At 47.2% G+C, this 13,319-nt stretch overlaps 1 protein-coding gene across 9 annotated transcripts in view; it reads right to left on the bottom strand.

Annotated features, from left to right (window-relative positions):
* The window catches only part of dnhd1 (dynein heavy chain domain 1), a 29,039-nt gene that overhangs the window by 235 nt on the left and 15,485 nt on the right, over positions 1-13,319 (bottom strand). Inside the window, exons 24-47 of one of the 9 annotated variants that reach the window (XM_086212255.1) lie at positions 13,024-13,309; positions 11,490-12,939; positions 11,083-11,176; positions 10,707-10,821; positions 10,432-10,609; positions 9,851-9,953; positions 9,569-9,697; positions 9,203-9,394; positions 8,600-9,019; positions 8,080-8,503; positions 7,886-7,984; positions 7,608-7,784; positions 7,243-7,421; positions 5,309-6,325; positions 4,338-4,503; positions 4,084-4,167; positions 3,448-3,661; positions 2,573-2,664; positions 2,341-2,490; positions 1,150-1,760; positions 682-1,041; positions 415-475; positions 243-299; positions 17-98 (exon numbers count right to left, since the gene is read on the bottom strand). In XM_086212255.1, coding sequence (XP_086068381.1) covers positions 443-475; positions 682-1,041; positions 1,150-1,760; positions 2,341-2,490; positions 2,573-2,664; positions 3,448-3,661; positions 4,084-4,167; positions 4,338-4,503; positions 5,309-6,325; positions 7,243-7,421; positions 7,608-7,784; positions 7,886-7,984; positions 8,080-8,503; positions 8,600-9,019; positions 9,203-9,394; positions 9,569-9,697; positions 9,851-9,953; positions 10,432-10,609; positions 10,707-10,821; positions 11,083-11,176; positions 11,490-12,939; positions 13,024-13,309 — 6,573 coding nt within the window. In that variant the 3' untranslated portion in view covers positions 17-98; positions 243-299; positions 415-442. Of the gene's footprint in view, positions 1-16; positions 99-242; positions 1,042-1,149; positions 1,761-2,340; positions 2,491-2,514; positions 3,176-3,447; positions 3,662-3,692; positions 3,922-4,083; positions 4,168-4,337; positions 4,504-5,308; positions 6,326-7,242; positions 7,422-7,607; positions 7,785-7,885; positions 7,985-8,079; positions 8,504-8,599; positions 9,020-9,202; positions 9,395-9,568; positions 9,698-9,850; positions 9,954-10,431; positions 10,610-10,706; positions 10,822-11,082; positions 11,177-11,489; positions 12,940-13,023; positions 13,310-13,319 lie in introns of those variants that run through there. The other 8 variants (XM_086212252.1, XM_086212253.1, XM_086212254.1 and 5 more) reach the window with 8 other exon arrangements.

Below are 13,319 nucleotides of genomic sequence, written 5' to 3'. Positions count from 1 at the left end.
CATGACCACTACTCACGCGCGTCCGTTGTCAAGGTGCAGCAGGGACGTGTTGTTGCCGAACTTCTCAAATGTTTCATAGTGGTGTCTGTCCATGTTACCTGGAGGAGAGAGAGGAGAACCCGGTCACTCGCCAGCAAGTGGCAGCCGCCCAGCACCTCCTTCGTATTTGATACACAAACAAAATGTCTGTGTGAGGTCGCAGCGGATGAACTGTTCAGTTCTCCGAGTCAACGTCAGCACACCCAGTACTTCAGGACGACATCTTGATTCACGCTTCTCCTTCCTCCGCCTCGGGCTCTCTGAGATTTGATAAAACAAACTGCCGTCATCCACCCTTTTGACACATTGAAGGATTTTAATCATGAACAACATAAAAAAAAAACAAATTACAAAATTACAATACATGATGCATACAGAGCCAAAGAGTACCGCAAGGATGAGGTCATTTTGTAGTCCAACAGGGAGTTAGCAACTCCTTGGAGAGAGGAGACAAAGCTAATTCTTTTGAAAGCTCACAAACATAAATTAATGTGACCAATAATCCAAAAGACGAATACATGCATGGCATTAATCGCGCTGCATCAATAAAGTACAAAAAAATTCATACATCTGCTCACATTACTGCATATTTCAAAATGTGTCCCCGCGCGTAGCAGCAGCTAGGCTACTCACGAGCCTCACCCTTCTCAAGCTACACAACACAGGATCTAATGAGCTACGAAGGGGAACCCTGGCGATAATGTTGGCCTCAGCCAGTCTCCAGTTCCCCGTGTCCTGGTCCTCCTCCACATAGATGGGGCAGTGGAAGACGGGGAACTGAGGGGACGGCGACGGGGGAGCTTCTGAGACTTGAGCATCGCCGCTTCCCTGCTCTTTGACTCGAGCCTTGACACAAATAAGAGGCATTGCGCAGGGTTGAGGAGAGAGTGTAGGTTTCAGGGCTCCTGCAGTTGAATCCCACGATGCACCTCTCAGCTCCAGGCCGCACAGACACACAGCGCCCAGTGGAAGTGACGCTGGGTACGCACGATGACTCAGAACCTGTCGGCACAGGAAGACTGTTAGTTACGCTGCAGGTAAACGGAGTCCGGCTATCGTTAGTGTTTTAGTGCAAAGCCGTTGGAATATGGTTTGTCTTTAATGCTTTACCTCAAACTGCAGAACAATATCACTGATACATCTGCGATTTATTTGAGCAGCCTGTCTCACGAGTGCCACAAGAATGCCTCTGGCATTTTGGAAAGCAGCCAGGCGGTAGGCACCGCATGGATCTGAAGCGTTGTCGTGCCTGAGATAAGCTCTCAGCAGCTCTGCTCTCCTCTCCAAGTGAGTCAAGTCAGCAAGTCCAAGGAGGGAGGTGAAGGTTGGCGTGCGGTCCTGAACAAGCCGCTGGAACTGTGAGAGGAGTGAAGACACCAACTCATCGAGATCGTCCCACTCAGCCTGGAGGAAGTCACGGACGGGACTGGGAGAAGCTCCTGCACTGGGACGTTCGCTGTCATTCTGGCGAGCCAGGAAACGTTGCAGTTCCTGTAGTCGGTCTCTGGCGTGGTCGTAGTCTGGCCGCTGCCAGTCAGCGCGGGAACACCTGGTTATTCCCTGAGGAGTCTGGGAGGCCCGCAGGAGGACTTTCAGATGATGGCTATTAATCTTGGTCATTTCATCTTCTACATCAGCACCGAAGCCCAGCACAAGGGGGTCACTGGTGTTCACCGAGTCCTGGAGATGTTGTTGCAAAACCTGCAGGAGCTCTGACAAACCTGAGGACAGGAACCAGATGGAGTCAACACAGCCACACCCCTGGGTTCACTGACGAGTGGCGTCTGAGTTGTTGCCTGTTTGCTGATGTTGGACTTCAACCTGATTTTAATGCTGCAGTTCTCTAATTAACAGGTTTTTTTTTTTAAGTCAAAATAAAAGCAAAGTAAAATGTTCCAGCACTTTTCAACCACGTTCAAGTTGGTTAAACCGGGGGTCACACAGATGGGGGTTGTTAGCATCAACAGACATCAATAACAACCCAAAAAATCTTTCAAACATCATTTCAAATGTTTTTTTTTTCCAAAAACATGAAGCGTTCTGTGTGGTAAAACAGCACCGCAGTTACAGCAGTGTGGTCAATATTCATGTGCTCAGAAGCTGTTCATGACCACTGTAGTGGACACTTGAGAATGAAATATTCAAAATATTTGTTTGCGTGCATTCGTGAGCTCATGGAAGTCACGACTCATATCACATGACTCATGTCACCATAACCTGTGCTTTTCGGGAATTTACTTTTGTATTTTTGTGTCCAGACTGCAAACACAACAAAGTGTCATCACAAAGCTGTTTGGTTACCGAAGTGGTCAGAGCTGCTGAGAGTCTTTGAGAGGAGGTGTGGTCCGCTGTCCAAGAGGGGGGGCGCTGAGCCGAGGCAGGCTTGAGCAACACTTTCCACCACCTGCAAATCTGCAGGCTCCAGCACACGCCCACCATGAACTAGGAGAACTACAAACCAAGACACAATCCAGGTTACGTGGCAACAGTCACTGGGTGAGCGGGACACTTCAATCCGTTCCTGCTGCTCCACCTGCTACACGTTGTAAGGTCTCAGTCTTGTCACGGGAGAGACTGGCGATACCAACAAGCGCCTCCGCCAAAGCCAGGAGGTCTGCCTGGCTCCTTCAAAACAACAAACAATTTACAGGACAACAAGCAGAGAGTGTTGGTCCTACAAGTGTTCCTTCACCTGAAAAGTGTCACCGGCCTTTGACATATTCAGTTCCATGTCTTGATCTCACAGAGGTGTTTTCCCTCCCTGCCTGACTTCTTGGTGACTCCATAAGTCAGAAAATATAAGCCACATATGATTAGCTTGAAGCTACTGAAGGCAGATTACTCTGTACTGACTCTCAAACACAGTCCGGTATAATCCACGTCTCCTTTAGACAGTCGTATCCTCAATAATCCACAATGAAAACAGAATACGTTCAGTTCAGTGCGGCTGTGCAGAAGTTCAACGCTCGATCACCATCGCAATCAAATGGAAGTCGTTGCGGATTACAGAACATAAGGCTGAACAAAGGCGATTATCAGATTAACCATCAGATAACCAGATTATCACGGACGACATTTGACTGCGAGCTCATCACATGAAGCTTGTGTTTGTCCCTCCGTGAGTCGGCAGGAAGTCCTGCAGAGATCAGATCAGAACACCAGACTGTGACCGCTTGAAAGGAACGTTACAGTTTTGTGGGTGATGTTTTACTTTAATGAAACATCCACAGTTTGAAACACACACACACACACACACACACACACACACACACACACACACACTGAGATATTCATATTACAAATAGGCATTATGTGATGTCACATTACCACACAAGTTGCGTTTGTTCAAATGATGTGAGTGGATTTGAGGAATCTGGTGTGTACAACCTGAAGTGCCCAGTTTCTCACCAGCTGTCGACGCGAGCCCGGCCCAGGTACTTCTGTCTCTGCAGTAAGACGGAATGGAAGACGACGCAGCGGAGAAGGAGCTCCACGTCGTCGGCTGCGAGACCTGAACTACGTTTCAGGACAGACGCCACCTGACGCAAAGAGCAGCTCAGCTCTTCCCTCACGTCCCACGCAGAGTCACAGACCAGCGGGAGGGCACACAATCGCACGCCCGCTGGAAGAAAACTGCCATGATCGCCATGACCTTTTCTACATTTCATGTACAAAACAAAGCCAGGCTACTCTTTCAACACCAGCAGCTTTTCTTTTGTCGATCTTTTCCTCTGTCCTGGTTGTCGCTCCTCAGACCTTGAACTGAGTGGCATTACTTAGTTGCCCTTTCAAGTTCTGCGTGCACGTCATCAAACTGAGCGTAGTTAGTGGGGCATCGTGGTGACCCAGGAGAAGGGACAAACACGAAAGCTTTTCTCCATCCTGCTCCCGTTTGTTCATGGAATATGCAGAGTTATTGTAAAGGGGGGGGGTGCATGGTATGTTACTGGTTTTGGAAATTATACACAGAATTGAGCAAATGAACCAAAGCAAATCCAACTGAACAGCTGGGAGAGACGAGCGATGGCTGGTCTACAAACCTACCAGGTAAGGAGGGCATGGCGTTTTCCTCAGTTATGAACCACAGTCGGAAGCCCGGGTGAATCCGTCTGTGTGTGTGTGTTGATTCTACATTGACAGTTAGAACATCACATACAAATCAGACGAGTTGATGCTGTGACTGCTTTGCCTTCTCCTGAACATGACACGAGCCTCGGGGACACCAGAGTTCCACCTCTACATTTGGGAGTGCTGCTGAATGACAGAACGAATCAAGCAGTTTTTGATGAACCGCCTACCTTTGAAAGAGATGGACTGATGGAGGCGTTCCACGACTTCCTCGTCCCACCGGTCCACCAGGTGGCAGTCATTAAACACCAACCAGTGGCCATCACGAACTGCTTCATCCAGAGTTGAGAGGATAAAGGCTCTGTCACACAGACCTCCAGAAGAAATCACTTTCACCTGTACCAAAAACAGAATACAGCACCGCGGGTTGAGCTATTTTTCTACTCCAAAGGGAAGCGGGAACCTCAGTGGGTTCCCTCAACCAAAAGCCAGAGGGATTTTAATATTTGATTGTTGCAGAAAATCAATTCTGTGGCGAATTAGAGTTGATGAGATTTACACCTGAAGTTCCCCGGGTCTTTGGCTGGAGCTACGTCTCTCTGGTGTCAGGCACCGTGCTGCAGGATGCTGCAGAGACAAGCTCTTTGATGGAGTTTGTGTTATTTAGGACTAGAGGACCGTGTCCTTGTGTTTAAAAGGAAAATATGCAAGGAAAAAAAAGAAAAAGAAAAGAGATCTGTCCACACCACTGACTTCTACAACCACAGACAGGGTGGTGTTTTTTGGCCATTACACGCTTTGGTTAGCATGATTATCTTTTCCTCTGAACACCATTTGTGAGATTTTTAAAGTTTTCTTTGTGAAGGGTTATAAGTAAGGAGCTAACGTATACACCAAATAAGCAAGACTTCAACATCACCTCAGATCCCTTTAGTGCTGTTTTTTTTGGCAAACCAAAGTTCGTTGAAATTCTTGTTGTGTACTCGTCTGTTTTACGGAGGAGAAAAACCTCAAAGTATCTCCAGTTAGTGTGAACCACAAAACTTATTTGAATCCTTTAGCAGAAAAAAAAAGCCCGGACTTGTCGATGAGGGAAGCAGACATTCAGCTATGATAAATCATTGCCAGCTTGAGGGACTCAGACGTACTTCACTTACAGAATAAATCCAACAATATGTTTATACGTATTTATAGATAATACCTGCTTTGTTTCTGCTGTGCAGCCGGCCAATCGCCTCATCAAGTAAAGAGGCTGAATGCTTGTCCACTTGTGTTGGCATGGATACGGTAATGAAAGAATGACGGGGCCGTCATGTTTGTCTAGTAATCTAGACAGAGCCTCCGGGTTTCCAGAGTGTGGTGTCTCAGTCTGTGCAGGCAGGATGAGCAGGCAGGCGGCCATGTCCTCGGCTAGTCTCTCCAGACAGTGAGGGAGGAGGGTCTTCCACAGGAGAGCCCGCTGTAGCAGGGATAGATGGGAGTGGGAGCGACAGGGAACATTGCCCGCCACAGGTGAGACAGGGAAGCGCAGGTACTCCTGCCACTGCCTGGGCGAAGAGGCAAGAGAGGCTGTCAAACCCCTGAAGGCTGGGAGTCTTTCTAGACAGGTGAGCTGTGAGTGAACATGCGGGGATATCCAACCGGGGAGCGCATCGAGGGACAGTGAAACTGTGGCAGAAGGGGAGCAGGGTTTCCCAGCGCTCTGAATAGCTTCAAAACCCATGAGGAAGGCTGCCCTCTCAGCTGTAGAGCAGAGGTGGTTGTGCTGGAGCACAGCCAGAGACACCAGCAGCTTCAGAATAAGAGCATGGCTTTTGAAGAGGCAAGGCCTGTAGTGGACCAGCAGCTGGGCTACCATCCTGTTTGTGGCCTCTGCTATTATGCCACTTGCCGCTTTCCCAGTGGTGAATAACACAGACGCCCTGCCCTTCTCAATAAAGACCTCTTGTATCACTGTGATAAAGCTGGACAAGGAGAAGTAATAGGCAGGGGAGAGATGAGACACCTCCTGCAAAGCCTGGTAGAGGGCAGCAGCCAGCTGTATCAGCCGCCGAGGAGGGTCCAGCAGGAACTCGTGGTACTCGAGCCCCTCACTCAGCTGCTGGATCTCCGTCTGGAGTTTCTCCATTGCTTCTTGATAAACAGCCACTTGAGGGAGAAAATCCAAGTTGTGCAGCAGCATGGCCTTCGACTGCAGGATGGAGTTCATAAGTGCATCCTGAGAAAAAGAACGATTTTATACAGTCAGCTGATATTCAGCAGCTTTTAATAAAACAGCTAATGACATTATTACATGTCAGGTAGGATTTCTGCACGAGAGCATGAGGATGTGACTCTCCTCCTCTCGATCTATAATATTCATACATAGCATAGTACTGACAACATAGTACCAACCTCCCACAAATGTACTGAAAACCGATGATGAAAGAATGACTAGAAAAGCCCACTTACCCCCTGACCAGGCCACCATGAGCTGAACACATGGGCATCAACTTCAAGGAATTGTGCGTGTGTGTGTGTGTGTGTGTGTGTGTAGCTTGTTGATATATAACGGTGAGGGTCTGTGTCCACCAAAGCATTTGTTCAAGCTAAAAACACCAAGCCGGGAGCTCAAAGAGCAGTTTGGAGGTGCAGCTTCGGTTGACAGAATGAAGAATGTCTGCCGAAGTACAAACGTCGACACGAGGTACTTCCTCCCATCTTTGCTCTGGATGAAAAAAAGACTGAGGGAGAGAAGACAGGACTGCTTCATGAGATTTTGTGGCTGAGGAGACATCTTGACGAGTACAATCGTCCGGCTCCATTTCTTCTCCGACGTTGTTCTCATTCTTCAGCACTCGACTTAACAATGCACAGGATGTGACGGATCGTATTTGTGGTATTTGTCTTGCCCCTTCTCATCGGCGATGACTGGGTAGAGAGTGAACCTTTCTCCAACTCTTGGTGACTTTGAAAATATGCTTAACTCCCAGTACCTCATCCTACTGCTACCGTTAGTAGCATAGCCTAAAAACATGGTGCTCCCACTGAAAACGTAAACTGGTTGCTTGAAAACACCCTTTGGTGGACACAGGCTCTGAGTGCTCAACAGGAAGTCTTTTGGTAGTTATGATGGCCGGTCCTGGTGTAGGTCACCTCTTCTGTGATCAGTTTCTTCTGCAGCAACTGCTTGTCATTCTGTAAGCGCAGGCGCTGAATCAGCAGCTCTTTACTCTCTGACTGCAGCAGCTGTGTCAGCATCACTTCCTGGATCTCCTCTGAGCTCAGAGACAGGTCAACGACACATACCTGGGCCAAGATGGATGCATGGATGTCTGAGGAAGTAGAAGAATACACACATTACAACCAAGCCCTGTAAGCATGATCGGAGGGTGTATGGAGCGTGTCTGACCTGCTCTAATAGTGATTAGTCCGATCCTATCAGTTACCAAGACAAATTTGTGTATGTGCCAACTAAGAGTTTCCCAGTAAAGTTGAATTGTTATCCAGGAGTTTCTTACGACAGCTAAGCAGTCGGACAGGCAGATGTGTGCTGAGGAAGAGGCAGAAATCAGGATGGATCTGCTCAGCATTCTGCTTTAACCCTGGAAGGCCACACCGAGAGGGGCGGGTCAGTCTTGCATGCAGCCACGGACTGATGACTGCTCGCTCCACCTGAGTCACCAGGACTCTCAAACCTCCAAAAACAAAGGGTTACATGGAACGATTACAGAGGTACGTAAACTAAATCAAATAAAACCAAATATCATCAGATTTTGTGTAACCTCATCATAACCACCTTTCTCAGCAGCCTCATCCAACTTGTCCAGCAGCTTGGGATCATTAGCACAGAGCACCAGCTCACACTGTAGCTCCTCCTCAAGCCTGCCACGGTCTCCTGTAAACACATGGGGGAGGGAAAAAAGGCTGGCTACACCAAAATTAGGATGACATAAAATGAACAAAAGGGTCAAACACGAGCCCACTACATACCTGTGACGCACCAATTTTTAGAGTCGATCTCTAGATGATGCTGGCTGTCTGCCAGTAGAAGCCAGCGCTGAACCCACGCCCTCCTGCAGCCCCACAGCAGCAGCTTCACCACCAGCCTGGCAGGAGAGTCATCTCGCAGCTGCCACTCATTCAGACCTAAAGCCAGACTGATAGGCAGCTGCAATCTCTCGGACACGATGAGAGGAGAACTGAGAGCAGGGTGAGAAGATGCCAGGTCGGTGGATGTAACCAGGACCGATCTGGGGTCCTTGGGGTTCATGTTGATGCTCCCTGTCTGACAAAGCTCCCTCCATTTGTTCAGCAGTTCGACACGTACATCAGGTGGAAATGGGCCTAAATATGAGATGGCTGCAGCCAGGATCAGGGCATCTCCCGCTAAGCTTTCTTTTTGACACTTTGATTCCTGAAGAGAAAACACAGCAAAGAAATGTACATTTAATATAAAACAACACAAAAGTATGCTGCTTTCATCTGCAAGCCCAACTTAACTCTGTGTTACCTGAGCAGCAGCCTTCCATTCTCTGACGTGCCCTTCCAACTGCCCTCGCGCAGCAGCAGCTTCTCTCTCCACGCTCTCAGCTCTGCGCAGCTCCACCAGTTGCTCTTCAAGGGTCTTTTTTATCATCTGCAGCTGAAGCTCAATATCTTCCAGACAGAGAGATGCATCCTCCCTGTTAGTCTTGGCCAGGTGGAGTCGATCTTGCACCTCTCGAGCAAGAACCTCCAGCTGCTGCTTTACCAGGACTTGTTGTTGCATGCAACAGCACTCGTACACAGCCTGCACCCACCGGCACAGCGACTCGCAGGCCTTGCTCACCTCTCGTACCGACTCTGGTACGAAGAGGGGGCTCAGAACTATCTGGCCAAGCTGATGCAGCTGCTCGTTCGAAAGCGTGTGGCGCTCAAAAAATTCCATCTCCTGAGAAAACGAGGCATCAGAGCAAAAGTGTCATCAAAAAACAGCTTTCATGAAAGACCTTGTAGAACAGCTGACCGAACTTAGAACCTTGTTATCTTGCATGGAACAGTACTGAATTATGTCATGCAACTTAGTGGAACTACATAGATGTATCTGTTCCAGTATAAAGGCTTTACCACAAACCTGGAAAAAGTTTGGTTGCCCGAGAAGCTGTTTAGCACTTTCCCAGCCTGGTGGACGATCAAAGAGCAAACAAACGGCATCCATGACTCTCACCACTCCCTCAGGCGGGTCTCTGTAGCGGCGCACCTCCTCCAGGTCAGATGGGTTCAGACTATCAAGAATTTTGAGGCCTGAGAGGAACACACTTCGAACCTGTGAAACACATTTACAAAAATGTGGTCAAAGGTCACTGTGACAGACACATTCCAGATGCAAGCGGTCATCTCTCTATACTTCTGCTCATCTGTTAACTGCCGTGTTGAAAATATATACTGCCGTTAAAAACATACAAACTGCCTGCTCCTATTAAAGCAGCACTCTGCTCACTTGTCTTTGAGAGCGACTGATCTGCTCCTCCAGGTGATGCAGCTTCTTCTTCTCCTCCATATATTTCTGTTTGGCTTTCTTGAGTAAACTCCTCTGAGCGTCTACAGCCTTCAGAAGCTCTTTCTCACGCTGCAAAATGAAAATGGAGATGAATGCAGACACTCTTCTCAAAGAAATAGAACGTGAAGGCCAAAACTCCAACATTGATTTTGGTACTGTAGGCAAAGGACAGTTACACCAGGAAGTTTGTAGAATTATGACCCAACTGAAGCTGCAACCTACCTGCTGTGTCTCAGCGACCCTCTTTAGCAGCCAAATTAAATCAGATTTGTTTTTCATCGCAGTTTCGTTCATAACATCCAAATGCGACAGAACAGCGGTGACTCTACAAGAATGAAATAGTTATTGCCATCATGCACAGGTGTTTTATTGAACGATATCTTTCAGACATGAATGATTTAAGTGCCAACTGCAATAAAAAGGCAGTACAACAACCGTTGCCTTTGCCAAAGTCATTGTGTGTATTTTTTTGTTGTGAGTGTGACGATGCCATGTCCAGGATGTAGTCTGGTGCGCAGATGTGTTTTGCGCTGCATGAAAGTTTTTAAGTTTTTCAAACATTTTGTCTGTTGTAGAGCCTGTAAACTAGCCAAGTGTTATGAAATCAAGTATTACGTAATCAAAATATTCTTTTTACTTGAGCAGAAAGACAGCCAGTGGAAACAAACATTCTTCAGATCCAGCACAGAAGAAGCATTTGGCTCAGTGACACTACGTGCTGTATATGTGCGTTAAAGCATGACAGAGACATGTAGAAAAAAATGAAAATGATTCTACTGATCCAGTGGTTGACCACCAGCTACCTGCCAGACTGGACCTGCCATTGCTTGTCCAGGTGAATGCAGAGGTATCTGAAGTGAGTAATGAACTCCAAGTAGGTCTGAGGGCTGAAAGGTTGACCTCTTAGAAGGACTGAGGCATACTGACATGCAGATTGGTGGATTCTCGCCATCGCCAGAGACAGGCCAGCCTGTGAGTCTTCTGGTTTTACCAAATTGGAATAGAAAAAAGAACGTATCCTTGTCCAGTCTTGTCAAAATGAAATGGGTATGAAGTACATATTTTTGGTCTGACTTACTGTCTGGGGGACAGATTTTTAGGCTTTGTGCACCAACGTCCTCTAAAGACTGGATGGACCAAGGCTGGTAGACCTCCACACAACAGCTGAGCCTCAGGGCCTTGGTCATTTGTACCTGGATCACAAAGCCTCACTGAAAATCCCATTAACAGCAACACAGCCTACTCTTGCTGTTGTGGATTCTACATGGTCCACATTCAAGTATACACAACAACTGGAGTCGTCTCCTGATTCACTTGTTGGGTCTTTAGTGTCTAACGTGAGGTGACTTGTTTAGTGTTTGATGACATTTTGCACGACCTGATGACTTTTAATGAAGTGATCTTGAAAGTGATCTGCACTAAAGAAGAAAAAAACAAAACAAACAACAACTAACATTCCGTCTGTGGATTCCGTCGTTTGCGGGTGTCTCGCTGTCGTCTGGCATCAGCAGAAACACATGTACGTTTCTGTGGATTTGGCTCAAGTACCTTTTTTAAAAGATGAGAGGAAACAAGGTCTCAATTATATAGATGGTTTCATTTCCAAGTATTTACTCTTACGTTATCCTACAGATTTTTTCTTATAAGCCTGTCCTTCACATGAATTTAAATAACTGTCATTATCACACAGTAAGGGCAACCAGAGTAAAAATAAACACCCACATCCCAAGTAAGTTAGCATTCCTTCAATTTTGGATGACTGCGTGTCTGTAAAGTTGTGCATTTCTAGGCCAAATCCTTAAAATCAACAACATTATTTAATAATGCTGGAAAACAGAATAAGAGGCTAAGTTGCGCTTACTTTTCAAACATCCAACAGTCCATGCGATATCTTCTGGAGTTTCTCACATCTGAAACTCTTGAAACAAGATTCTTCAGCTCCTGTTCTGTGTGGAACCCTGGGTAGGATCGCTGGGCCATCGCCACCAGGAGGTCATCTCTTACAGACGGGCTTATTTCCTCATGGACCAGTACAATGACACGAACTCCATCCACTCTAGTTCGGTCCCCGGCTTCTTTTAAAAGAGCACGCAACTCATGCTCATTGCCAGGATGTATCTCAATCAAGTGGGAGCCTGTAAGATAGGCGGCTAAACGCACGCTGGTTTTACGGCCTGTTCGTCTCTGGGAGCCAATCAGTAGTCCGTGACCTCCAGGTACTGCCAAAGCCCTGGTGATACGGAGCAGTTGGTGCATCATCTGTCTGTGAACAACATATCTTGATGTAACGTCATGATCAGCTTCCTGTCCTTCTTTGTTTTGGTCCAACAGTGAAGATACCTGCTGCACCAATCCATCGAGGCTTCGCTCCTGATAAGAAGAGCTAAATTTTAAATCGGACTGTCGATTCGTTGAATTCAAGGCCTCAGTAAACATCGGACCGTATACAAGCTTGGCCATGATGTCCTCCAGATGCTGCAGAATCTGTGGTTCAGTCAATGTTCCTTTCTCCAGGTCTGATTGGCCCGCTGGTTCTGGTTCTTGTGCTGAATTTAGTGCATCTGGACTTGTCGAGTTACAGGTGCCTACAGTATCCAAGGGAAGGACGTCAATAGCGATTTTTCTAAGAGTTGGCACAGAATTTAATTTGTCAGGTTCAGTAATCAATCTAATTCCATAGTGCGTTGCAGCTGTCTGGGCTATGAGTGATTGAAGGGTTCTTCTTTGGTTCCCTGGGCACAATCGATCACTGAATGTACGCACGCACTCATGCATCCAGAGATGTACGATGCGGAGCACTGTCGCTGCAGGACCTTGCAGGACTGCATGGTCCTGTAACTGCGTCGGCTCTGTGTTTGAAATGCTGGGCTTCCACAAGCACATCCCATCAAACACCTTCTGCAGGTCATGATGAGAGAACATGAAACAGGGCCTCTGTGCGGTGGGCGGGAATTTTTTGCAAACTTCATCGTACAGATTTTTGGTTGTGGTTATGATACAAAATACCGTATCTGTAACATTCTGGATAAATGGCATGTCTTTGAGCCAAAGTTTTAGCTGAGGAGAATGAATGGACAAAATCGTGTCTATGGTTAAGCTAGGAAGCACAAAGACAGAGAAAAGGCCTGACAGCCGGGAGGAGATGACTTTGTGGTGAGGGTTATCCAGTTCAGAGACACAACAGGCAGCCATGTACTTGACGGTTCCAGGGCTCAGTGACTTGAAGCGGTAGGTGTCGAATGTAAGAATCCCTCCTTTTGAAATACTTTCCCGTAGAGTCTCTAAAAATTTTGACATCTTCCCAAACACATCTATCAAAATGAAAGACATTTAACTGATGAAGCGTCAGATATTCAGATCATATTGGTTTCCTTCAAAGTACTCTTCTTACTCACCGTGCTGGGCTTCATGTAAGTCATCCACAAAAAGCAGGAGCCCCAACTGCCTGGCCATTGAACCTCGGGTATTTTTACAGGTCTTCTGGCAGCTGATGCTGGTCAATATGGTGCGCAGGCTTGTTGCGGAACTCTGGAGCGAACTGGCTAGTAGTCGGATGTGCGGCTTGCCAAAACACAGCAAAGTGTTACACAGGGTGGTTTTTCCAGAACCAGGCTCCCCTGCAAGCAACACTGGCTGGTTCGCCTCCAACATGAGGTTGAGGAGATTGGCATATTTCCTGTACTATATAAAA

The sequence above is a fragment of the Aulostomus chinensis genome, chromosome 8, assembly GCF_037954235.1.
Source record: "Aulostomus chinensis isolate RoL2024-O1b breed Wild chromosome 8, RoL_Achi_v1.0, whole genome shotgun sequence".
Lineage (NCBI taxonomy): Eukaryota > Metazoa > Chordata > Actinopteri > Syngnathiformes > Aulostomidae > Aulostomus > Aulostomus chinensis.
This window is presented reverse-complemented; position numbering and strand designations above follow the sequence as displayed.